The 27481-nt window shown below is 41.4% G+C and overlaps 1 protein-coding gene across 1 annotated transcript; it reads right to left on the minus strand.

Annotated features, from left to right (window-relative positions):
* Positions 1 to 5949: 5949 nt before the first annotated feature.
* Positions 5950 to 18475, minus strand: LOC105181457 (short stature homeobox protein). Its single transcript, XM_025306429.1, has 4 exons — positions 18301 to 18475; positions 16390 to 16776; positions 7447 to 7680; positions 5950 to 6323 (listed from the first exon to the last, which is right to left on the minus strand). The coding sequence occupies exons 1-4, from the start codon at positions 18473 to 18475 to the stop codon at positions 5950 to 5952; spliced, it is 1170 nt and encodes a 389-aa protein (XP_025162214.1).
* Between the last annotated feature and the right edge of the window lie 9006 nt (positions 18476 to 27481).

Below are 27481 nucleotides of genomic sequence, written 5' to 3' on the forward strand. Positions count from 1 at the left end.
TTAATAATTTAATTGACATATTCGTCAGACACATTTCACGTTATACGTCTTTTTTTGGTCTGACGAATATTTTTGCAAAAATTCTCAAAATCATGCAGCTTCTTACGAAGGTTAACGGCAAAAAGAGAAGAATGACGATCCCGTTGTCGTGTGTTGCCTCAGGACGAAAGTGAGAGGTGACGATTGGGCGCAAATCGCTGAATTCATCACGCAAACACACATATGGAAGGCCGAAACAGCGCGTCTATTGATTAGTCGATCAGCCGCTGGCGTAACGCTTTTTACATAAACAAATCACGCCACGGTTAGTTTGTCCGCGCTACGATGGGGCGATTTACAACGACACGACGTGCTGTCGCATTGGTCTCGTCAGTGTCCTCCTCGTAACGTACTAGGTGCCTCTCTCACTCTCTCGTTTCGAACATATTAAATATTAAAATGCTAAATATTCACTCTTCAAGTTAACGAAAAATAGAGAGAAATCGAGAGAAATCAGATGAAATATCAATGAAAGGAGAGCATACCGATCGTTTTCCGACATAAAGGAGTTACATTCTATGATTTGGTTGTACAGACATCTAAAAACAATCATTATTGTAAAGTTCTTGCAGTTCTACCATAATTTGAAAAAAAAAATGTCAACATATATTAAAGAAGTTATAAATTTCTCGAATCGGAAATGGATTCGTTGCTATCCTGTACACATAAAAAAGAAAATATTCTTATAATAAAGATTATTAGAATTTTGCAATCGAGACTAATACGACGACATTTTGTTTTATTATTCTTCCGTTTCACACATGCCACTTATATTTTTGAAACTGAAGTGTACTATTGGAAAATGTGCTATGTTCCTCAACAAAATTTACTATACTATTTTTCATAATACCAAAAAAACATGATAAAATTGAAAAGAATTTGTATGAAAAAAAAAAAGAATTACGATTTCTCTGTTTGTACGAATTAGTGTCGTAAAAATACTTTGTTGTCAATAGACAATCCCCGGTTGGATGTTGACAGAGTTATTAGATCGTTCATTCTGTCGCCAGGAGATTAAAGGATCAATTAATCACCATTCTAACGAATCGTGTTGCGGAAAATTCGTAGCTCGTAAGAGCGCTCGATGCAGCTCGCGAGAGCGTAGGTCACCGCTCGATCGATTCTGCGACCGTAAAGCGAACGAATTACGAGCTTTTTTCCTATCCGCGGCGGCCATAAAAAGTTCGACGCGCGGACTCGAAGCGCATACGCGACTCACTCACACACACACAGAGCTTTTTAATTAAAGTCGTTAATTGAGTGACGGTCGCGCGCGCGCGGCACTTCGCACGTGCGTGCTTCGACCTGTCGATGCACGCGAATGGGACGATAACGACTCCCCCGGGGGATGGCCGGAATAAATCCGCGTTAACGCGATTACAACTCTCGGAGATGCATGCCTGATTTATCCGGCAGAATACACCGCTGGATGCTCCACCGCGACGATGTAATATAGCGATAACTCTTCGCGACAGCAAACTTTTCAGACTAACAGGAAACTAACTTGGTCGAGGATACTGTGAGTATCATGAATCAAAGGACGAAACTGCAGGCTCTCAAAGCTCCTCACAATCAGAGAGACTCGCGCATCCAAGGATAATCTCGATAAAATTCGATAAAATATCTCACGGAGAAATCGAAAGATTTCAAGTTGCTCATCATTTTCCACAAGAAGATTGAACGTCCAGAAACATCAAAAACAAATTCACGTTTCGGAAGCACATAGAAAAAAGGTGAGTAATAAAAAAATTGGCGAATCACAATCGATTGTTCCTGGAGCAACAACCGGATGAGAAAATGGTCTGGTCGTTGGTTGGTTTCTTTCAACGTCAGTTACGAGAAAATAAAATGCCGTCGTCATAGATTTCTATAATTTTTCGAGGAAATTACAAAACTTTTAACCGTTTCTAGTAGTAGTTCCAGTGCAGGCTTTACCGCTCACATTTTTCTGTGTGCTTTTGGTTTAAGGACATTTACGACACGAATTGCCACGAATTGTAATGTAAATATAAAACGTACTATAAGAATTGATCGATTATAATCGAGTATTCTCGAAACTGACGTTTTTATATTTCGAAAATACTTAATGCGACAAGGTGCACCTTATGTTAAAATCCTCTAATAAAAAGCCCGGCTGATCAAATCAAGCATTTCTCCATAGCGCGCGATACCATGAGAAGGAAAAACAAAAGTACAACAAAGAGCAAGATTTACAAGTCGAAAATAAAGTCGATGTTCGACTCTTCAAACTTCAATTCGACCGACTTCGCCGTACTCGTTCGAGGAATACGCGTTTTTCGCCGGCGCTCCTCGTCCTCATCGTTGGCACCGCGGAAGCAAGAAAGAGACAGAGAGAGAGAGAGAGAGAGAAAGAGAGAAAGAGAGAGAGAGAGAGAGAGAGAGAGAGAGAGAGAGAGAGAGAGAGAGAGAGAGAGAGAGAGAACATGAGAGAACGAGTGCGAGCGCGTGACTTCGGCAGAACAATAACGGCGCCCCGGGGACGACCGGGGTAACGCGATTACGCAGCGCGGCCCTGGCGGCACGGTGCTCGCCCGGCGGTTCGCCCGGCTTGATTTATCCGCGTAGCCGCGCGTTATTGCATTAGCAGCGTCCCGACGGCGATGCTGCCGGCCGCCCCGGCTGCAGGCCAGGCCAGGCCAGGCCAGGCCGGGCCACCTTCTGCTCCCTTTTCCCCGTATACCGCCCCCCCTCCCCCCAACTCTCAACCCCCGCCGCTTACTCCGATCGCCGCTTACTCCGGTCGCGACGAGGACGCGAGAAGTCGTCCGGCGTCTGTCCACCCAGCCGTGAATCATCTCCGAGAGTTATGTCTTTCGCGTCGTTGCCAGGACGCGCGATCTATAATTCCCTCCACCGCGGTTGGTCAGTGATCCTGGTGCGTCCCGGTGTTACTCGAATTGCAATCGTGGATTAATACCGCTGTACAAAAACTGCGCACTCGGCAAACGCTCGAAACCCCATTGAGAGAAGCGACGTGACGTGACGACGCGAAGCACGTCGTGACTCGCGCGCGTATCGTTCCAACGCGGCTTGACGTATCCTGAATTCCCTCGTCAGTTAATGTCGTTGACAGAAACTGATGTGGCCGAAATCCAAGGTGAGATGAACGTTTATGCGGTCGTCCGTTAGAGAGATCTTGATGCTTCTTGAATCTTCTAGTTGATATGGTCGCTTCGGTAATCCCTGATAAACGACGTGTCGAATACAAGTCAAGCGAGTTCCCTATTTTTGATCAATCCTTTTGTCAGCTAATGTCATTGACGAGGACCAATATGGTTGGATTTGGGCAGATAGACATTTAAGCGGTCAATTAAAAATCTTGATGTTCCTTGAGTTCGACATTCGATGTGGTCGCTTCGGTAATCTCCTTCGATAAATGAGATGCTAAAAATCTAAGTAGAGCAAGTCCCTATTTTTGGTCAATTCTCTTGTCGACTAATGTCGTTGACAGAGACTGATGTGTCTGAAATGTAATAGCGAGACGAACATTTGTGCGATCGATTAGAGATCTTGGTGCGTCTTGGTGTCTCCTGAGTTCTAATCGATGCGTGTCACTCTTGTAATCCTCAATCGAGCCAAAAGAATTACATAAAATTATATAATTATATATATAATTTTGTATAAATTATATATAATTATATACAACCCATAAACATGAATTTTATCCGTGGCTGTATAGAGAGCTATGTATATTATACATAATTATATATGTCTACGTACGCGGAAAAAAATGATATTAAATAGAGAAAAGAAAATAGCCTCTTTTTCGATTAAATGTCGACATTACGAGCTGCCGCAAACACAAGCAGTTACTTTAATTGTATTTGTACAACAGCATTTTCTCCGTGTGGGCATTATAATTATGTGATCACACAGAGACAAAATTCATATATAATTATACATAATCTCTTTCCTGCAACACTCGAGCACTTGAAAGCACAGACAGAGCGAGCGCAATTTTGCAATCAACTCTCAAGCGAACACAAATATCTGTAGCTTTTGTCACTTTTGCCTCGCAACACGTACCACTCGCGACTCGTTCCGCTTGTATTTGCAGCGCTTTAAAAGGCGCCCTATGACAAGGTTACGTTAATCTCGGCTCCAAACGTGCGCTCGCAAACTTGAAGAAAGAGAAGAATGGTTTCGGAAGTTACTGACGATAACTTTACATTAATGTCGCCTGACTAGTCACTGGTGATCGCCGATCAAGCTTCCCACCGAGCTAGTGAAGCTCTCGCGACCTAACACTTTGGGTCACGCGAGTCTTGCATCACAGTTCTTCGACATGGAGCGCGCTAATCGAGATACAAGCGAGATTCCCGATCCTGTATACATTATGTATGTTACACGTTTCCCGCCACTTTCCACTTTATACACGCTTTAGTCACCTTTGTACTCCTCCTCAGACGCCTAAGCTGCACGTCGCAGATAAGGGGGTAAGGGCATGCGCATCGTTTCTCGTACTCCGTATGCGGCTGAATCGAGAGAGCAAGAATCGCTCCCAAAGTATCGCTTACACCGATACACCGATGTCACTTGGAACATACAAAGGCCTCGGGGTCGTTTCGAAGCTGAAAACTTCGAGAGACCGTCGAACATCTCAAGCGCTTTGCGCACGAAATCTCGAATGTTTTATAAATCTTGAAATATAATCCATACATCTATATATCTATATCCATACATCTATATGTTCCTCATATATATCTATGTAATTTTTACTATACATCTATTATCGGTACGTAGATAAATATTCGAGACTCCCGAAACCCTCGAGACATTCGAAATTCTCGAGATCTCCTTCGAAAGTCCCCGATGTCGAATGATGTTCAAAGCGACTCGAATTACCATGAATTGAATGAACGTGATACAACTGTCTGCAAGCGGTCTTTCTAAGATAGAAATTTGAACGCTCATCAATCGCTTAAATCAGATTTCACTTCGTTAACTCCAGAAAGATAGCGCGAGTAACTTTTTCTCACACCAAAAGCCTCGACATTAAAACTACTACCAGCGATCAAAGATGACAGGTTTGTAATTTGTTGTAAAAATTACTCAAATTTATATAATAATGAATTTTGTATTTTTAATGGACATCGGATAAAATTAGAAGAAATAATTTTTGCCTTTACATAACGTTACGTATTTCTCCAAAAAACTTGTCATCTCGACCGCTCCGACTTAGAGATAGATTGCATTAATAATAGGTACTTCTATTATTTATTAACTCTAGTATTATGATACCATTTTAAGAGGTAAAGACGAGCAATTTTTACTCGTTCAAATAATATTTCATGAGAAAGCAACGATATCCATTTCAATGGATGATAAAATAAATGCCACACAGGGCACTGAAGGCTTTTAGCGTGACGGTAAAAGTGACTCTTTTGACGGTCAAAGCCAGCTTTCTAAGGTTAAAAAGAAGCCGCAAAGAAGACTTCGATTGGGCAAACTTCGAATTTGTCGCTCACGGAAGATAAGAAGATCCAGCTTCGTTCGCATACGGAGCAACCCCCAACGACGAACGACGGCGGCGAGTGTCGGTCGGCTCGGTTAGTCTCGCCCAGCGCGTCTACAGCGACAGAAATCGAACTCACCGGGGAGATTACACCGTCAGTCTGTTGAATTTGTTGCCTCACCGGCGTCGCTGCAAGTTGTCGCTCGACTGGACATATCGATGCCTTTTCAGCACCGACTGCGTACTCACCGCGTCGCGCCGCGCCGTCTCGTTCGACCCCTCACCCTTTCACGTTGAGTCCTTGTCGTCTGAGACGACGACGACGACGACGACGACGACGACGACGACCACGACGACGACGACGACGACGACGACGACGACGACGACGACGATGACGACGACGACGACGACGACGACGACGCGTCGCCAGTGCCTTACGCGGGCCTATCGAGCCCTAAGGCCTCCTGGTGCCGTCTCGCCTTCAGCCTCAGGTCGGCGATGCTGCTGTTCTTGGAGCGGGCTGCTGCGGCGGCCAACGACGCTGCCAAACTCAGCGGATGAGGGTGATGGCCGGCCGAGGGAGCAGTCGGGGGCGGCGGCGGCGGTGGCGGCAGACAGAAGAGACCGCCGGCCGCTGCGTAGTGCAGAACTGCCGGGTCGAAGGCCGATCCCACAGTGACACTCGCCGCTCCTGTTCCCTGCATCGGCGGCGGGTGCAGCCTCAAAGCCGGTAGGTAAGGCGCCACCCGGCATGGCTCCAAGGTGGTCGGCGGGCTGCGCGGCGCCAGCACCATGCTTCCGGCAACACCTGTAACGTACAGTGAGTCGTTTGTTGCTTTTTTTCGTTTGTAATAATTACTGTGGAAAAAGATTCTTAATCTCGTGAAAATCAAAGCTATTTTTAGCATCGGTGTCTCTTTGTCGTTTTATAACAAAGTTATAGCAGAGAGAAAATGCTATCAGCAAAGTTATTCGTTTATTTATTTTCATCTTATTTATTATTATCGTCGTTTATTATTGTTACTATAGCACTCGTTAGAAAAAAAAAGTTTTCCTGACTTTTTCAAGTATATTTCATGTGCAATTGTAGTCGCAAGTAGCAAAGTTGGAGTTAGCTTCAACGTCAATTATATCCTTTTATTCTTACTTATTATTATTATTACCATTTATTATTACTATCTAAAGAAGCACGCATTCTCTACAAAAATAATGAAATCTCTTAACCCTTTGAGGCATAGTGGTAAGTATACTTGCCACCTATTTATTCTCACATTTTCATTTTCATGAAATATTTTGTATTTGACGAATTCTTATCGGGTTTTTTGCGTTTTTTAGCTTCTTATATGATATGGGAACATACATAAAAGGTTGAAAAGTGTTTTGCATAAGTTACCCATTTATTATAAATAAAGTGTGAAGAATACATATTTTTACAGAAAAAAATCATTTTCCACGAACTATGAGTGAATTTTTTGCTCAAAATCAAGATTTGAGGGTTTTTTGGTTCGAATCTGAGGTCCAAATTCCACAAGAATTTAAATAATTTTCCAAGATGGCGGATCATAGAATTTTTATTAAATTAGCTAAAATTGTACTCTGGTTAGTTTTTGAGGTCGCCGATTACGAATCCGAAGTCCACATTCTAAAATTCATTTTCCAAGATGGCGGATTCCAGATTATCGCGATTTTTCATATTTGTGGCCGTCATCTTGAATTTTGAAAATCTGATAACGGATTCGTCATCAGCGACCCCAGAAACCCCCGTATATAAATTTTCATGTGATTTGGATTTTCTAAAAAATACGTGCCTCGAAGGGTTAATTCTGAAAATTTCTCCGACGTTTAGTTATAAGACTTCCACGTTAATTCCCGAAGAAGTTCACGAAAAAGTTCCCTGCAGGAAGCAAAATATTTGCAATATCGGCAATTACCTTTATGCAATTGGCTCTCATGCTTACGACACTTGGCGCGTCGATTTTGGAACCAGACTTGCACTCGGGCCTCGCTGAGGCCGAGTCGCTGGCTCAGCTCTTCCCTCATGAACGCGTCGGGATAATGCGTCTCGTCGAAGAGTCTCTCGAGCTCGGCCAGTTGCTCGATGGTGAAGTTTGTCCGCGACCTCCTCTGCTTGCCGTTTCCATTCGCGTTACCCCGACAACTGGATCCTGCAAGTGAATCGTCGCTGTCAAGCAAACGCACATCGTACATGTTATTATAGAACAAACTAGCCTACTAATCATTACAAAGCAATTAACAAGTATTACAGAACAGTTAGCTCCTTGATGTACGATTGAATTTCGTATGCAGGTAGGGCATACTTGCTGAACTGGGCAGAAAAATCTCAGTCATTGCAGAGGACCTTAGGAACGCTCTGGGATAATCAACGTATCATATCGAAATATCTCCGGCGAGATGAAAATCCGAACACGCTATGAATCATCGTCATAAACACGATGACGCGAGAAAGCCACACGGAGATTTTCGTCGCGACGATTAATTCGCGGGGACAAATGCGCTGCCATGTGCGAGACAGAGCAAGCGAGTAACGCGACCTGCCGCCGCCAAATTGATCTCCGCTAGTCGTTCACGGGCCATTTCTTCCAGTCTGGGCGCCATCAACATATATCTCTCGCCACTTTATGAGAATCCTATTCAAATCAAATGCTAGGCGGAGGAGAGCGGCGGATCTAATTGGATGGCATTAGACAAACGCGTCTCCCGTCTCTCGGGTGAACGGTCGAGAGGCGTGTACTTTTTACAAGATATCTCATCTTTTATTCCATGTAATAATCCTGGAATAATATACACAGTCTGTCCCAGATACGATGAGACTGGTTCCATCAAAGTTCTTAGCGCAGCGATATCTATGAGTGAATGATGGTAGGTGAATGTTCTATCCTTCATCTACTTAACCTCAAAATTTGAGCGAATTCGGTTGATATTTCACTGTGGTTTGACATTTTATGTAAAGTCACTTTGTGTACGTCGGTCGAAAAACCAACTTTTAAATTGGGTAAAAGTGGTGCAGAAACGTACGAAACGCTAAAAAATGTGTACGGGGATGAATGCATGTCCCGTGCACAGGTTTTCCGTTGGTTTGGCCGATTCCGTGACGGTCGTGAGGACCTTGCAGACGATGACCGAGCACCGCCGCCAAAAACCACTCGCAATGAAGAAAACATCGAGAAAGTCAAAGAAGTTCTTCGAAGCGACCGCTGTGTGTCTGCCCAGATATTATCTGGGAGTTCTACAACGATTGTGGGCCAGAATTCGACGAGTTCGACCGGAATATCGAGAGCCAGGCAGTTGGTTTTTGTTGCACGATAATGCACCATCGCACAAAGCCATCATGGTACGTGAATTCTTGACCAAAAAAGGCATCATTGTTATCGATCATCCACCGTATTCACCTGATTTGGCTCCGTGTGACTTCTGGCTATTTCCCAAACTGAAATTGGCGATGAAAGGAAATCGTTTCAATACCATCCCGGTCATCCAAAAGACTTCGACCGCCATACTAAAGGCCATTCCAGCCGATGAGTACAAAAAATGTTTCGAAAAATTTGTTGAACGTTTCCAGCGCTGTATTGACTCAGAAGGGGACTATTTTGAATAAACAAGAATAAAAAATCAAAATAATAAACGCTTTGTATTTTTTTTAGACCAATCTCATTGGATCTGGGACAGACTGTGTATATCACATTTCGAATATCTTGCCGAAAGCACATGGAGCTTACACGAACCGAAGATTCTCTCCATGCGTATGAAAATTGCGGTGCGACGAGAAATAAAATAATATTTTGTCGAATAATTCATACAATTGACAGTGCACACACGAGCGACACAAATATCTCTGTTACGATGACTGAAAACATTCGTCTGAATATTCAGCAATACTAGAACTCGGTGAGGATATAGCCAAGAGCTATTAATTCTAAATATTAATACGTTTCACAGGTCACTCTGAACTTTCACAAAACTTTTCTCTCCTATCAGAAATTCTTCCCTTTTTACGACCGATTTTTCGCTTGGTTTCCGAACAATCCCGGGAAATTCAGTTACACTAACGTTGCTTCTCTCCTGCATACTGGAATCGATTCGAGCAAAAAGAATCGTAAGTCATCGACTGGCACGCAGATCACGAACAGCGAGAGCATCGAGCGAGGAGAATCCTCTCGCCAGGGAGATTCCATCGGACAGATGCAGAAAGGCGAAGGAGGGTGATTAAGGTGAGAGCGAGGTCTAGCGGGGGATGACTAACGACCCGGTATAAGACTGTGTGTAGCTCACCACTTTGCTAAATTATATAAATCACATCCCCTTCGTCAAGGGCTCTTACGCGAGACACTTAATCCGCCACCTCTGTCTCCCCTCCCACTCGTCGTCATCCCTACCTAGCAGCGGAAACTTCCTCGCCGTACCTCCCGTCGGCAACACCTCGAAGAGCCGTAGCACCGTAGTTACTTTACATTAAGCACCCATTAATTAAATCGTATGGTCGTTAATTATCCGGGAGCGTCTCTCTAACTCGCGGCGATGCTTGCGGCCGCTCCGACTGCGACAGCCTGAGAACGTTTTTCGGCCCAGAATGTCTTATATCGTTCTCCTTCCCAGCCTGGTTATCCTTACCTTTTTGCGCAAGCCTTTACAAAATTAATAATTTTTACAGAGTCGCGAATAGCGAGAGAGAGAGAGAGAGAGAAAGAGAGAGAGAGAGAAATTTGTATCTTGAGACAGAGTTCTCATAGGCGTTTGTTTACCCTTGCATACATAACAATATACTTAGAAAACAATTTAGTTTTACACAACAGGTCGAGATATGATATCGCAATTATTTACACAATGAGTATCTAAAAATTCAATGTGGGAGCAGGGCAGGGGAAATGAAGGCGAGATTGAGCCGTCGCATATTTAAATTTCGCGTACTGACAGGTGGAGACGAATCTCAAATATAAATGAGGAGCTGAAGAGCGTCCTGTGAATTATCATTCGGATCCTCTATCGAGCGCGAAGCGACAACATAATGAATGAACAGATTTACGGGTAAGATGACAGAGCAAGAGCGGGACATATAAGCGTGTACACGCACAGAGGCGAATGAACGAACGGAATGAGGGAAACGCAACGCGCAGTTTGGTCGCGCCGAGTGTAATTCCGCGGTGTCGTCTCTCAAGCGAACAATAGACAACGACGCAAGGCGTATATTCATCCGACGGGATTACCGCACCGAGGAAAGCACTTGGCAGTCTGCTGCACTGCGTGCATACGTGCACGCGCGAGCGTGACGATCGCCATGCGGCATTGCGCGTACGGCGCTTTAATCAATTAACGCATATCCGCATAATCCAATCTAGCAGCCCTAGCGGAGAGCGCGCGCAGCCCGCATCCATATGTACGGCGGTTTAAAACCACCCCTTCTCGTCCAAAATAACTTGCGCGGTTTTGCGACGCCGCCCTTGCCGCTCCCCCCCTCCCTCCGCCCTCCATCCTCGCTGTTAGCATAACCCACGGACGACGCGTACGAGCATTGTCGCAGTCATTAACCCGGACGTGCCGGTCGTTTATCCTCGTTATGTGCCGCGACGGATAAGGGGTAGGGGAGGAGAGAGACGCGGAGGCGACGAAAATCAGCATCGTCGGAGTGTCCCTTACGCTTCGCTCGCTCTCAGGGTTTTTGCGCGTCTTCCTTTATGACAGTCGTAGAGACATATCATCTTTACCGCGTGACTACTGTCATTAACGTCGCAGTTTCATCGTCGTACACTTGTTACTCTCTGTAAAAACAGGTAAAATCGTTGCTATCGTTTGACCTGCGTCCTTTTGAAGCAACATTTTTTCCTGGATCTGTCGCCACGAGAAATCTGCCCTCGCTAATAGTTCTCCGCAGTGCGGAGGTCTCGAATATCGCGCGAGTAAAATAATTGTTATTTTTATTTATTACATACGCTAAATAACATAAAATGTAATATTTTGATTATATTCTTAAATAACATTATGGCTTTTGTCAAAAATGTTAAAAAACATGTCTCATAACACTTTTATATATCATAAAGTCCATCATGGCCCCTCCCCCTCCCACGAACGTATTAATATTTATAGTCAATTATATACATCTAATTTTTACATGGTCATTCAAGTTTTAAAAGAGCAGGAACTTCGGCGAGGGGCGAGCGAGAAGACGTAACACGGAAAGAAAAAGCGCGCACCGCTCGTCGACGCGAAGTTCGACACGCGAAGTTCGAAAGCGCGAAAAACAATTCCTCGAGTCCTATCTTTTAAATCCCGCAAAAACGCAGCTCCTTCCTAAATTTCCTTGCCAAAAGTACCTGAGCGCATTCGCTCGAGCGTGTTCCGGACCGAGGTGCGAAATCGTAACTCTCGCACTCCTTATCCGATACTTCACGGAGATTCAAACGGCTCTCTCACGAGAAAGAGATTCCACGGTGGACAAAGAGGCGAGGGAGCGAGAGAAGGACTCCTCGCCTGCTGGAAAACCCAAAGCAATCACACTCGGACGCGAGGGGTCACTAATTCGATTACTAAGAGCGCTGCCCTCTTGGCCTGATCCAGTTAAGCCACCCTGGGCGAGCCACCCCTGGCCGCCGACTTGGCTACTACTATTTTTCTCCCTCCAAAACGAGCTATCGAGATATCGCTGCCATTAGGCGTATAAAAGCGTCGTCGTATCCCACGCGGACGCTGCATATGGCGCACGGTCCCGTGAATACATAAGGACGAAGGGCTCCGTTTGGCAAGACAGGGTGAACCTAAGATCTCTCGCAATCACTTATCGTTTAATGAAGCAAAGTCGCTCCTACACCGAGCGTACTGACGTGCAACGAATTTAACTCCTTGTTACGTCAGTGATTGTTACATCCGAATGATCGAGGACGGAAACACAGGGGAGCCCAAAAGTCGACCTAGAAAATAAATAATTTTATCAAGTAACATTCCACTTAAGTACACTGAGAAGAAATTGTATTAAAATTAAACAAATATTTGCTCGAATACGACTGTGAATACATTTGTGCAAATTAAGCGACTAATTTAATTTCTAAAATGAAATACAGAGGTTCTGAATGAATGAACTTTTCTCTTGAATTTTAGAAAATAATTGCTTAATTTAAATAAATGTATTCACAGTCGTATTCGAACGAATATTTGTTTAATTTTAATACAATTTTTTCTCAGTGTAATATATGCTTTAAATTCTTTTTGCAAATTGTACTGGAGCTGTAGGAAATTCAAAATGCTAGTCGACTTTTGGACCTTATCCTTATAAACACAACTTGAAACTTGCGGTGGCTCTCATTAGCTCTTTCATGTTGCATTGATTAGAGATCTAAGAGCTTCATGCGCATTCAATGCGCTTTGTTCCGCATGGATCAAGATAATAATGCGCGGAATACACGCGCACCTCCATTCCTCCATTTCCTCCATTTCATCTCTGCTCGTATAGTGCCGATAATAGCGCTATATTTACCCGGATGTAAAGACCGCCGCGAATATATGCTTTACAGCCACGATTTATATGACAGCGTACAAGCGAGAAAATCGAGAGCTTTGGCGCTTCTGCGTCTTCTCGGTAAATACGGAGGGCGGCTCTCTCATTTTTTCTAAAGTAGCGGCGCGGCTCGGCACTCTCCCCACTATCATACTTCAAGAAAACTCTCACCCCAAGTACCATAAATATACGAGGCGCACATGGGCCTTTGACCAGCGGTCAAACACCAACACTTACGGGCAATCGCGGGAAAACACACGCGACCGAAGACCGATGGGCGCGAACGCGACGCTAAATCGTCGACGGAGTGTGCGATCAGAGTATCGCAAGTCCGGGATACGCGGTCGTCTCGTCTCGGGAAACTACACAACTCGTAATATCGCACGGTGGAATATCGGGTAAAGCTATTTATAAAGCTTCTGTATACTTTGCGTATTAACACGCGAATTCGTCCATGTGATCGAACACAATTTGAAATAACGCGATAATTAGAGTAATAATTATTATAAGCCGATAATTTTGATTGTAATAATTCGAAACACAGCGATAATCCGAATAATAACTGTTATATTAATTATTATTCTGATTATCGCATTCTCTTGTTACGGAGCGGACTTTATTTAAGATACGACCCCGCGAGGTGAATATTCCGTCTCAGGAATAAATTTGTCAGCCGTAGAATCCTATGAATGAGTATTTGCCAGAAAATCCCACGGAAAATCTCATCGCAAGATCGGCACAGATACTCGCATTAAAAAATCAAATAATTCTCTTCTGATTTTAATAAAAATTTGTCAGCCTGAAAAGAGATTGACATGTTCGCCAGCAGCCGAATGGAATTTTCCATTCCATGCCCACATAAACAAATTAAGCTTGAACTTTTACACTATCGCATAAAACAACAAATACAAAGCCGTGGTAGCAGCGAACGCTGCTAAACGCCTGCCGTTTTTTACAATGATAATCGAGAGCAATCACATTATTTATCGCTGTCACCATACACACATACACCCTCTCGGCCGTCCTTCGATCCCAACTACGACGCGCATCCGCGGGAGCGAGCTCTTCTTCCCTACTCGCGGATATTTACGATTTTACTTTCGCGGCCACGATGGCTGCCGGCCCGGCAGATTGCTTTTTGATTTGCGCTTAATCGGAAAAAGTTATGGACCCTCGAGAGATGGGCGAGCTGCTGCTACCATTGCCGCCGCCGCCGCCGCCGCCGCCGCCGATGCAGCCACCGCCGTCGAGCATCCCCCGTTTAGAGGGCGTACACACAACTAACGCGGCGGGCCGCATATTAAACCATAAATTCATGGTACGCTCTCGCTCTGGCCGCTCACTGCCTCGAGTTATCGCGCAGGGAAGCGTGCGTGGCGTTACTTCAACGCCGCTCGCTACTTTTTATAACGCGATCGCCGTTCGATCTCGTTCTCTGCTTCGTTCGTTCGTCCGTTCAATCTCACGCAAGTTGCTCGCGCTTTTGCACCGGGTATGAGCGGCCGATTGGTCGACTCGCTAACGCGATTGTCCGACTCGTTCATTGAAAAACTTCATTTGCAAGATTGCCCGATACAGCTTTTGGGGTCACGTTTGAGGATCAGGATTATTTGATATTTGCGAGGTAATTGCAGATTAATGTCGTTGTGATTAATGTCTAATCTCTTTTTTCGACCATGGAACGAAATTTCCGAGCTGAAACGATTTGTTGTTTAAATCTCCCAAGATAGAAATTGCAGATAAAAAACAATCGTGTTTTTCGCGCCAGGAATCAAAGCGTAAAGATACATTTCTGAAAAACGCTCCTGACAGGCTATAACCATGAATTTCTACAAGCTGCTCGAAAGAAATTCTCAAGAGATGTCTTATTTTCCTTGTAACTTTCTTCAGACATTTTTAAGACGCCCCGTTTACAACCTTGTGCTGTACAGCGTTGCGTTGCAAAGATGCATTTGAAAAAGACACTCTTGCGCCCTTCTCGAATGAACTTTTTGAATAGTGGCGTTTTCCCTTCGACGGGGATTCTCCTCGAGATAATGCCAAGGGAATCGACGTAATTTCATCTTTCAGTGCTTGACGGAGCAAGTGTTATCGAAGATGACTCGACTTCGATAAGCAAGATCGCGGGTCGCCGATCGTTACGTGGGGCAAGTGGTCAGCTATTGCCAATCACTTCTGAGCTTTATTGGACGACGGCCTGAATTATAAACGAAGACCGGAGCCCCTGCGGCTACTGCGACTCCGCCTCGAAGGTTCCTGACCTTCGTACACTACTCGTTCGCGCGGCAATCACGAACCAACATAACTCTAAAGGGCGAGATCGAGATTGGCACCATCATCGTGAGTTGCGGATCGGACACTTCTGAGCCAAACTTTTCATTTTTCATCGAAAATCGAGGTAACTTTTGAAAAGTGCAAGTGATTATTGTTTCAGTAATGCGAACAAGTTCTTACGCCATAAATATCTTAAACATGAAATAATATTTACTCAGTGAGTATCAATAATCTATTTACCCTTTCTTTTCTTTGTTTAAATGGAATAAATATTTAAATATTTGACGAGATATTCTGCATTTCATTCTAAGGTAATTTTGATAACACAAGATATATCATTCTAGAAATATACGGGATCTTTCTTCTAAACTATTCTATGTATACATATATATATATATATATATTGCACAAAGAGAATTTTATAAACAAAATTACTATAGAATTCTGCAACCCACAAAAAGATATCGACGTTTCGTCTTAATTTATTATCCTTTCGTTTCGTACGTGTTATCTTTATATTTTAAAAACTAGAATCCGCTATTAAAAAGTTTACTTTGCTCCTTAGCAATAAATTTTGCTGACATTTTATTTCTGTTCGTTGTTAGAAAACGTAATTTAGTTGAAAAGAATTTATATAAAAAGGATTTATTGCTTTTCTCCTCGTGTATCATCGTACAATGTATCAGGGCTATAAATTATATTTGAATCTTCGGTCCTTCAAAACTTCAAATTTCTAAAGCTTCAAGGCACTATATTCGAATAACGAAACTTTTAAGTATGAATATTCGCGAACACTCGAAAATTCGAATATCTGAATATTCAAAATTCTGAGAGTTTGTGAACGCATACAATATTAAATAAAAATATAATGTATAAATACAAGATTAGGAGCTTCGACGTGTCTCGAAATCGAATTATTCGGAGAACTTTGAATTTCAATTTCAAATGTCGAATTATATATATATATATATATAGCTTTGAGTACATCGAATAATACTATCTCTACAATGTACCATCACACAGTTTGATAATCATCTTAGCATAAAATGAAGTTTCATTCAGCAACATTGAATTGATAGAAATTCAAGACACTCACCCTTGGTGGAATCCTCTTGACACTGCCCGCTTGACCTTGAGACCTGCGAAGACACCTTGACGTCGTTGGGGATGATTTTGCCGTCACTCGAGCTTTGACTTTTCAATTCGATGCAGTTCTCCGGACTGGGCGATCGATCCCTCGATATAGGCGGCGGTGAGGGGGTGCATCCCAACAGCTTTCGCACTGATAGCTTCAGCTCAGGCGTCTTCAGGGGTGGCAGGCTATCCGCAGTGTCCCTCATGTCCTTGATCTTGGCCGTGACGGAGAGATCCTCCGGTTGTAACCGACCTTCCGGCGACGGCGGCGGCTCTTCGACGGTCCCGCCGCTCGCTTCGACACCAGCAGCCGTCTCTTGCGCGCCTTCGCGCGCCAACGCGCCTTCATCTAAACAGGATTTCACTTTGTATTCTCTGACGCGCGGAGAACCATCGTCGAGATCACGAGATACACGCGCGCGCGTTAAATCCGCAATCGGGGGACGTCGGCAATCAGGTCGACTCGTAGGTAGATCGTTGCCATTAGTATCTTCATTAAGAGGAAAATTGACAAGAGTGTTTATAATTCTTTAAGAACAGAAGTTGACTTTAAACGTGTTAAATGGCATGACATAAAACGGCAAGAAACGTATGAGAAAAAGTTCCAGTCAATAGCGTTATTTTTAGACATTTACGCGTGTAAAAACAACACACTTGAATTTGCGGATGTAAATGTGAGAAATGAATAAGAAAGGAAGAGACATATATGGCATAATGTTGATACATTATCCTAATGTATCAACTCAGTGTATTCTCACACAACACGTATCAACAACAACACGTCTCAAAGCTACTGGACGATGATAGTATCATTAATATCTTAATTCTGAATACGGTGAATAACCAAATTCACAGTCTGATTATAATTGTCAATTGAATGCAGAATAATATATAACAGCGAAGAAAACATACTTTCCTTTTCAATATCTATACAATTCTAAAGATCTATAATTGCATATAAGTATAAATGTCTCAAAGTAGTTTTATATATTCTTTTTTTTCATAAAAATTAATTTCTATATTTTCTCTCTCCAATTTCAAGTGTTACGAAAAATCTTTACAACCGCTAAAAATAATCTGTAAGTAAAACTTAACTGTATACCAGAACTCATTAGTATCATCAATTTCTGTTCAATCGTTAAAGTCACTAGTGAACGTACACTGCAAATCCAACTGTTGACACGCATAAACGTATAATTGGCTGAAACTTTCTTTACACGTTTCTTGCCAGTCCTGATCAAGCTGACTGACACAGGATCATGAAATAAAATGAAATAGAAGAATAGAAACAGATAAAATAGATGCATATGCTGCTAATTTATGTTATCTTATTAACTTATTGCATTTGTCCAATTAATTTGATTTCTCTGTTGCGTTTCAGTTGCATATCGTGCGTTAGAATAAAAACGTGAAATATGACGAAGAAGATATGTAAACGATTACACTTCACTGACGTCGCCTTGATTTATACGTCATCATGACGGAACGCAAGTGTCGAGTAGTGCGAAGGACGCACGTGTATAAAATCTAACGTAACTTCCACTACGAATTGATTCTCGGCCTTATGCGCGTCGCAACGTATTCACAATTATTATCTGGTGACATTAATCACACAGAGGCAAGATCACACATACGAATCAACCTGACACGATAAAGAAACGTCTTGTCGAGTCAGTACTTCCGGTGTACAGCCAATGTCGCGATCTATGAGTATCGCGCGCACACATTGCATCTGAACGGTCGATTTCAGGCCGACTCGATCCGCACAATAATAACACATATGTCGTCAAACACCGGACGGTACCGCGGTAGCGAGCGGAGAGAATCACACACATCGCTAAAGCAGTACCGATAAGAGATTTCGCGCACATACGCCGATCGACGTCGTCCGCGGCATCGCCGATGAGGTGCGCGACACTAAGAGTGATCCTGCCACCGGCGGTCCTGCAGCCGGCCTCGACGCCGCCGCCGCCGCCGCCGCCGCCGCCGGTCGCCACAGTCGCGTTATTGTCGAAGCTTTTAGAGACAAACTGGGCAAGCTGCTCCATCCTCACCGGAGGAACTCCCGCGCGCGACGTCGCGCGCGACCTCGGCACCGACGGCTGTTCGCCGTCCAGAGCCCACCGTCGTGTCGGGGGACGCACGTAGGTGGCCGTCGTGCCGACGTCGGCGTCGCGACGCCACGCGTCGCTCGAGGACGCCATTCGGCCGCCAGCCAATGCGCTTTCAAATGGGCGTGATGGTAACCGCCTATCCGACCCTATTGCGCGCCTGTCTCCCTTCACACTGCGCCCTTTCGCTACCTCCTCCCTCCTTCACACACCCCCCTCCCCGCAGAGTCGCGGCGGTTAGATCCGATCCCCGCGATCCCTTTTCGGAGGCAGGCGTTCTCTCTCCGCATCCCCAAACCGACGCTCATTAGCATTCGCAGCCGCTTTCCGCCCGCTGGCGGAAACGCTCACGAAAACTACCCCTCGCCGCTGGCTACCACTCGGTGTCGGGATAGATACAGGGTAGGGTAGCTTCCTCGACCATCCCACTCATCTACTTTCTCTTTCTCTCTCTCCTTCCTTTCCTCTCTCACCCTCACCGCCCTCTCTCTCTCTCTCTCTCTCTCTCTCTCTCTCTCTCTCTCTCTCTCTCTCTCTCTCTCTCTCTCTCTCTCTCTCTGTCTTTCATCACCACTGACCGACCTCTTCGTTTACTCCTATATCCCACCACGTTTCCATTGGCGTGCGGCCGCCAGGGTTGCTGTTTACCTGGAGACGGATAGAAAGAGACCGCGGTAATTAATCCGACGCTTTCCGCGGTCGATGCTTCTTCTTTTTTGCCTGGCCTCGTTATCGGTCATCGGATCGTCGACTTTGCCGGAGAGATCTGGTAAGAGGAAAGAGAAAGTTACTTCTTACGAATGATATTGGAAATCTCATCGATGTGCTGTCTTCCGCTTATAGGATTGATCACACGTGATGTGTGATATAAATCGTATTAATGTTAAGTAGGGTTGCTAGATTTGAAAATTGAGAAACCTGAACCTGGACAAACTTCAAGAAAAAAAAGAAACTGGAAATATGTAAGTTGTAAAAATATGGTTTTCAGAATATATCAATAGATAAGGATTAGTTAATAATCCGGACATTTTTAATATGATCTAGACAGCTGGACATTGTCGGTAAAATCCAAATTGTCCACAGCTGGAATCTGAGAGTTTGACAACTCTACTCGATAAAAAAAAATTATATAAATTATATAAAATCATATATAATTATGTATAATTATATACAGGGTGGCCTACATAACTCTTAACAGCTGAATATTTCGGAAACTACTTGTTAAATCAAAAAGTTGTTCATGAGAAAGTTTTATATATTCGAGAGGCCTTTCTAACTACATAAATATTAAGTTACTCCCTGCCCCCCTTAAAGGAGGGCAGGGGGTAACTTCATAATTTCAAACGGAACCCCCTATAAAATGTTAGATGGTTGGGCTCTACGGTAAAAAACAAGTAAATTTTGTTCAAAACATTTTTTTGTCAGATGTTTCTTTGCACCAAGAATATCAGCACTGTTTCTCTCATTAGTAATACTTTTACGTTTATTGTGAGTTGTTGTACGCAATTTATCATGTTCACGAAGCCGCTTTTCTACATTAAAAAATGACACGTGCGATTTTTTAATCCCATAATGTTCAAAAAACATTACTGCTGCACGCCGATAATTCTTTTGGCATTCACCTAATACTAATAACATATTCACTTCTGTATCAAACATAGTGATAGCTATGATTTTCACAGTGCTAACTTTTTGAATAGTAACATACAACTGACAAGATTTTCATGAATAGTTAAATTGACCTCAATGAATGTATGAATGTTTGTTTACGTTTGAATCACCGACGAAAGACGAAAGGATACGCGACGCTTTTATGTTTCCTGTAACTTCGAAACTTTACACCGTCATATCTTTTAACAGGAGCATCTGACAAAAAATGTTTTGAAGAAAATTTACTTGTTTTTTACCGTAGAACCCAATCATCTAACATTTTATAGGGGGTCCCGTTTGAAATTGCGAAGTTATCCCCTGCCTCCCTTTAAGGGAGGCAGGGAGTAATTTAATATTTATGTAGTTAGAAAGGCCTCTCGAATACATAAAACTTTCTCATGAACAACTTTTAGATTTGACAAATAGTTTCTGAAATATTTAACTGTTAAGAGTTACATATGTGGGCCACCCTGTATAATTATGTGTGATTCATATATGAATGTCTTTATATAATTATATAAAATTATATATGTTCATACGTTGTTAAATGAAGAAAAGAAAAAAATGGTGTCATTCAATTATACATCTTCATCATAGTCTATAGTAAACATAAATAATTATTTCAATGCTATTTGCACAACAGTATTTTTCCCTATAGACATACAGTGGCGTGCAAAACTTTTGAGCCACACAATTATTATTATATATTCATTTCATAATGAGCGCTAAAAACTTTACACATATATATAAACAAAATGTATTTATTTGTCCTACAATTATATAAACTTTACAAACTCTTAATAATTCTAAATACTTTATTTTCGCATAATGTCTTATTACAAACAGTGCAAAAGTATTGTGCCAAAAAGTTTTCTTATGCATAAGAAAAATATATTATTGAAAAATAATAACAGAAAATGTCGTCAACGTTTTTTTAAACTTAATACTTTATTGCCATGCCTTTAGAAGCAATCAGTGCAGCACAACGGCGAGATATTGATGTTATTAAATTAGAAATGCGATCTTGAGGTAAATTTTACCATTAAGTTTGTAAATCTTGCCACAATTCACCTTAATGGAGTGTTTCTTATTTCCTGTACGTAGTTTGAGTTCTTGCCACAAATGCTCAATAGGATTCAAGTCTGGCAATTGCGAGGGCCAGTCAAGAACTCGCATTTTTTTCATGATGAAAAATTTTTTTATTAGTTTTGATGAATGTTTGGGATCGTTATCTTGTTGGAAAATCCAATCACGTGGCATGTTTCGAGTTGCATATGGCAGCATATGCTGTGTCAATATATCTCGATACATTGTAGCGTCCATAGTACCCGTGATCTCAACCAATGGACCAACTCCATTATAAGAAAATGATCCCCAAACCATCACGTTATCTCCACCATGTTTTACAGTAGAAATTTGGTATCTTGAGTTATATCTTGTGCCTGTTGGACGTCGTGTATACTTTCTATCGTCACTTCCGAATAACTGAAACTTTGACTCGTCAGAAAAAAGTACTTTTCGCCAATCAACTTCAGTCCAATGTTCAAATTTCCTTGAAAAATCTAATCGAGCTTTCTTATTTTTTGCACTAATTAATGGTTTTTTTACACTAGCACGTCCTAAAAGTCCTACTTCCTTTAGACGTCGAGATATTGTACTTTGACTAACATTAGCAAGATTTTCTTCTCGTAGTTCTCGAGAAATATCCATGGCAGTTTTTATAATATCTGCTATCGACTTTCTTTTAATCATTTTATCGACGCGCTTTGTAGTTTTGCGAGGTCTACCGTTTCGTGGTTTATCAGCTAAAGAGTTCGTCAACTTATATTTAGCAATAATCCTATTTACAGTACTTTTATCAATTAATAAGCAAAAGCAATTAGCAATTTCGCGAGAAACCTTTCCTTGTTGAGAAAGTTTAATCACGGCTTCACGTAACTGAAAGCTTGTATGTTTCGGCATTGCGGTAATCAATAGACTGAACCTTAGTTAAAGCAAATATTTACGAAGGAGTTTCATAAGAAACGTAAACAAACCGGGCTCATAAAGTCACAACAAGAATACGGCTCAATACTTTTGAAAACATGTAAATATTATATGATTAAATAAATAGAAACTATGTAATTTCAAAATTTTGTAACTGTACTATTATTTGTAAGAATGTTATGTCAACTATTTTATATAATTAATTTTTAGAGCAAATCAATATATTGTCATATATCTTAAAAAGACATTATGGCTCAAAACTTTTGCATGCCACTGTATATAATTGTATATAATTATGTGTATGTGTGTCCATGTAGAAACAAAATTTATTTTGTTACTAATTATTTTTTACTAGGTAATGTCAAAATCGATCATTAAATCGCACAATTTTTGGAGTCGTTTTCAAATTGTTTAGATTTTTTTAGTTTTCTTTTTGTTTTATATCGTTGTTCTTATATTGTTGCATAGAAAAATTGTCAATGTTTGTCAAAATTGCAAGTACTGAATGCCCAATATTTGATACTACTCACCTACTGAGTTTCGTGCTGTCGTCTTATCTTTTCCATCACACATGCTACTCGCTTTTTTGGTTCCTATTTTTTTCCTTCGATATCCATATCTTGTTCCTTTGGCAAGATTACCATTCCCCGCTTCTTTCTTTTTTTCCCTTTATCTTTTTCTCAAGCAACGTATAAGCAAACTCTCAGGAGCGTCGAAATGATGTACGTCGGCCTGACATAAACTCGACTTCGCTCTTGCCGATTTCGTTCGTCGAGAGCACAATTTATTACGTTCGATAAAATATGTTGCATTTGTCGTTGCATGTGCCTCGTCAGGATAAACTTGACTCTCGTTGCGGAATATAATGCTCAGAAACTTGCTTTCTAGACTCAACTGCTAAAATAAAAATTTGTAACATTTCTATCATGATGATGTCGTATATGAATCCATCGATAATTTCTCAGTAATAAGTGAATTCACGATATATAATTTTTTTATTATCAAATATCTATTACTATATATTGAGAGAAAAAAATATTTAATATCACTGAAGTTATAATTATCTTTAGTCTCAAGCATATTTTCTTTTGTTCTCCTAACTACAATTCTTATATTTCGATTATAAATTACACGTTTATATGTGTCAAAGATATATTTGGATTTGCAGTGTACAAACTTATTAAACAACCAAATATACGTTTTTATGCCTTTTTAAAATTGTAGTTTCTGAAAACAATTGCTTATTCTATTTCAATGAACTTAGATTTAAGTAAATATGTTATTAATATCTATCGAATAAACATTTTGTACATTTTATTTATTTATTCTCTTGGTACACAGTCACAAGCGATCAGAGCAATTTCAAACGCATTGCTGTGTCGAAATATAATATGGAAAGACATTGTCATTCGTTGAAATAGAATATAGAAAACGGAGAATCCAGTGGGATTCGATATATATTGGGCTTGAAGTCGCATACGGAAGTCTCCATTATAGTACTTACGGGTGAAATCCGCAGAAATTATCCTCCGCGAGAGCGACGTTGTTGTCCCGCAAATCCCTCTTCGCCAGGTGAGCGGGATGCGACACTGGGACGTATCCAACGTGTTTGTCGCCGCCAAACTCGGCAATATTTAAATGGGATTGCGTCGGGGAATGTAATTGCTCGGGCTGGCGGAGTCCGCATTGTCGGTCCGTTTTACGGCATATAGACAGACACTGGAACGGAGAAGGATATAGTCCACTTGCGCGAAGTGCAAATAAACATGAACACATACCCGGATGGAAATTACGAACTTGAAATGTCGCCTCATTCCCATCCTTTTGTATCCTTTCTTGTCGAAATCTGAAGTTTCTGATTCTGCATGCTATTAAGGAATATCTTATAAAGTGTACATATTTAACGATATATTAGCAAAATGAAAGTATAATTCTCCATTAAGGATCTTATATGAACCTCCGAGTCTATATCGAAAAACCCGTTATTAAAATTATCTTTGCGATTTCCGGGTCACACACTGTGCGATACTACTAAGGTACCAAGCGGAAAATTAAGCGATAACGCATAACTTAACGCGAGCGCGGAAAAACAGGCGCTTTGTATGTAGCATAAAGAAATATTTAATTTCTAGGAGATAAAAGCCGACAACAAGGAAAACGAGCGAGGGCATCCCGTGCGAATGATCAGGACGACAGGACACCCTCTTTTCGTGCCACTCTGGCCGCAGAAAGAGAAAGAGAAGGACGGAAAAGAGAAGGAGAGTGAGAGAGCGTAAGAGGGGAAGGGGGGAGTAGAGCGCGTCGCATTGACGAGAGAGCGGCGGAGAGGAGAGAGGGACGAAATACGAGAGGGGGTGCGGCCTATACGCAGGCAGACGGAGCCAATCAGGGCGCAATGCGATTACCTTAACGAGAAATCCGATTACTTATTCATTCGCCTAACTCGAAATCAGTTTAACTAATCGTTTAATTCGGTCGCTACCTACCGGGAGCCCCACCGGATCTCTCCGGTCCCGGAGAAGAGAGACGCGCCGTTGGCGGCGAATGGGGTGCACGACGGGTTTACGGTGTCCTTTCAGGGCCGTGTGGACTCCAATGCGCGTGAATTTTCCTAACAAGAAATACGCAAGTCGAACATGCGTCACGATGTGGTACATCTGCAACATTTGCGGAAGAGATTTCTATGTAACTTACGTTGTTTGATAATATTAATTTATATATATATATATATATAATTATATGATTTCACTATAACGGAGACATTTATCTGGAATCTTTACTTCATCTTAAATTTATACATCTGTAACTTTTTTAAAAGTAATTATAAGATCTTATCTTCTACGAATAATGGGTAACTTTTCCCACAATTACTCTCGATATGTAGAAATATTGTAATGTAAATATAATTTAATATTTATTTTTGCGTTATTGCTTGAATAATTAAACAGCACATAATTGCGCAGTTGAGAGAGACGCCTTCGTAGTGCTCATCGCATTTTCGTGCGACGCTCACAAGAAACATATTCCTGTCGTCATTATTTATACAATTACGTTGATTAACGAGAACCATTTTCTCTATTACCTTTTTAAGCGATACAACCGCTTTATCGACTTACCGAGTTATCAGCTTCCAGGGCGCTTCCGGGTCCTTAATCCGTCTCTGGATCATAGTCCACCCTTCGCTTACGTACAACACACCCCGCATACGCGTGCCCAAGCATTCGCACGCGTACACATTCGCCAAACGCTCAAGTCGTAGAAGCGGGGAACGAGGAGCGAAGGAGAGGCCTCATTCAATTCAATTACGTAATGAATTGTCGTGTCTTGAGTAAACACCCTTCCTCGCCGCGACTTGCTGGCGGAAAATCCAGGGCGGTATCTCGCCACCGGCACCACTCTCCCCCTCCTCTCTCTCTCTCTTCCTCTGATTCTGGGAAGGGTAGGAAGGGGGAAGCGAATGGTGGTTTAGGTGAACCGAATCAATCTGGCACCCGCTGTGCGAAATCTCTCCCACTGCACCCTCCGTATGTGTGTTTGTACACGCAAATCCGGGTAGTGATGGGCTCAAGACACATCGGTCACCTCGAACTGTACTGCAAAAATTTGGAAACGCGTTAAATATTATATAATCAATTATAAATATCAAAATCTTAAAAAATTTAAATTAGAAATAATTTCTTACGAAATTTATGCGATTCCCATTTCAATGATGAAATTTTGATTGAATTTCCATTTTAACCTTTTAACTGCTACGGTTGAGATAACTCGAGTGTGGAAAAAAATGGCGGCCTTGCTACAATGCCACTAGGCATTGTCATGTATGTTCAAATACTATATTGGCACAAAGAAAAAGAAAAGAGAGCCGGTATATGTGTACATTTTTGCATGATCTTATATCATTATAAAATATTTTATAATTGTAAAAATAACTCAGCAAAGAGGATCATACTGGTCATTTAATATCTCAGCAATTAAAGGGTTAATGATGAAATTTTTAGTTTTGTGAAATGTACATTTGATCCATTATATGAAATGTATACACATATTTGAATGACAAAATTTTGAATCTTACGAAATTTGTACAATGCAATTCCCACGTATCGTTGGATCAAACGTTTTCTCTACATGTGACATTGATAAAGTAAATGTTACTAGTTTTGAATATGCTGAAAATCTTGAAGATCAACTACGATAACTGTGTTATCAAAATCCTAGATATTCTTCCACATTGGTGGACATTTGGATATTTAAACCTAAACAATTCTGAAAACTCTTCCTAATAAACACAGTTACGTAACAGTTACATTATCGTAATGTAACGAAATGTAACACGTAATATAACGTTACAAGCAATATACATGTTAGTTCCCAGCAAACACAATATTACATGTAACGTGCATGTTAGTTGTAATTTCCTACTCAACAATATAACTGTTATATAACAATTATATTGTTGAGTAACTGTTTACATGTAATATTGTGTTTGCCAAGTTGTAATTTCCCACTCATAGAAAGTTGTAGTTATATAACAGAATATATAAGAAATATCACATGTTACTAAAATGTTATATAGCTATTATATAACTGTAATATTATTGTTATGTAAAAAATTTACTGCTAATTTTCTCGCGTCTTGCGTCCGTCGATATCTTCGATTCCAAGCGGTTACCCTCTCCGTGTGCTAACCACGCTAGGTTTTGCTTATTAATCTGACAATCGAATGGCACGCGGTTCCCAATGACTCCAACGATGTTCTTGTGACTTATGCTTATATATATCCTTCTATTGTTCACAGAATATTATAACCTTTCATGTCAAAAATTTAAACAACGCAACAACATTCGATATGCGACGAATATCAGTATAAACTATGTTTCAAAACTAATAATGGAGTATTATAATGGTTAACCCACAAAAGAAATAGTTTGAAATAAATTCAAGGAAGTTTAAATAAAAAATTTTAATTACTAAATCTAAAAAAAACTTTTGAAAAATATTATCTTAAATCCTGTTTTTTATCAACATGATTTTCTTCAATGAAATAGAGTTTTTTTTTCTAAAACTAGTATTGTAAAAATATATTTTAATGAAAAAACTCAAAATCGAAGTAAGAATATTAAACCTAAAAAAATGTTTCTCTATGTGAGTTTTGTATAATATACAAGCGTTCTTAAATGTTTAAATAGCATAAGTGCGGATATCTCCACGAAAATAGGAACGTTGTGTCCACATGAAATCCATGTGGTTTTGTGGATTCCACGTGAATGCAACGAATGCATTCCACGTGGATTCGATGTACTTTTTTGT

The sequence above is a fragment of the Harpegnathos saltator genome, unplaced genomic scaffold (assembly GCF_003227715.2).
Source record: "Harpegnathos saltator strain DR-91 unplaced genomic scaffold, Hsal_v8.6 scaffold779, whole genome shotgun sequence".
Classification (NCBI taxonomy): Eukaryota; Metazoa; Arthropoda; class Insecta; order Hymenoptera; family Formicidae; genus Harpegnathos; species Harpegnathos saltator.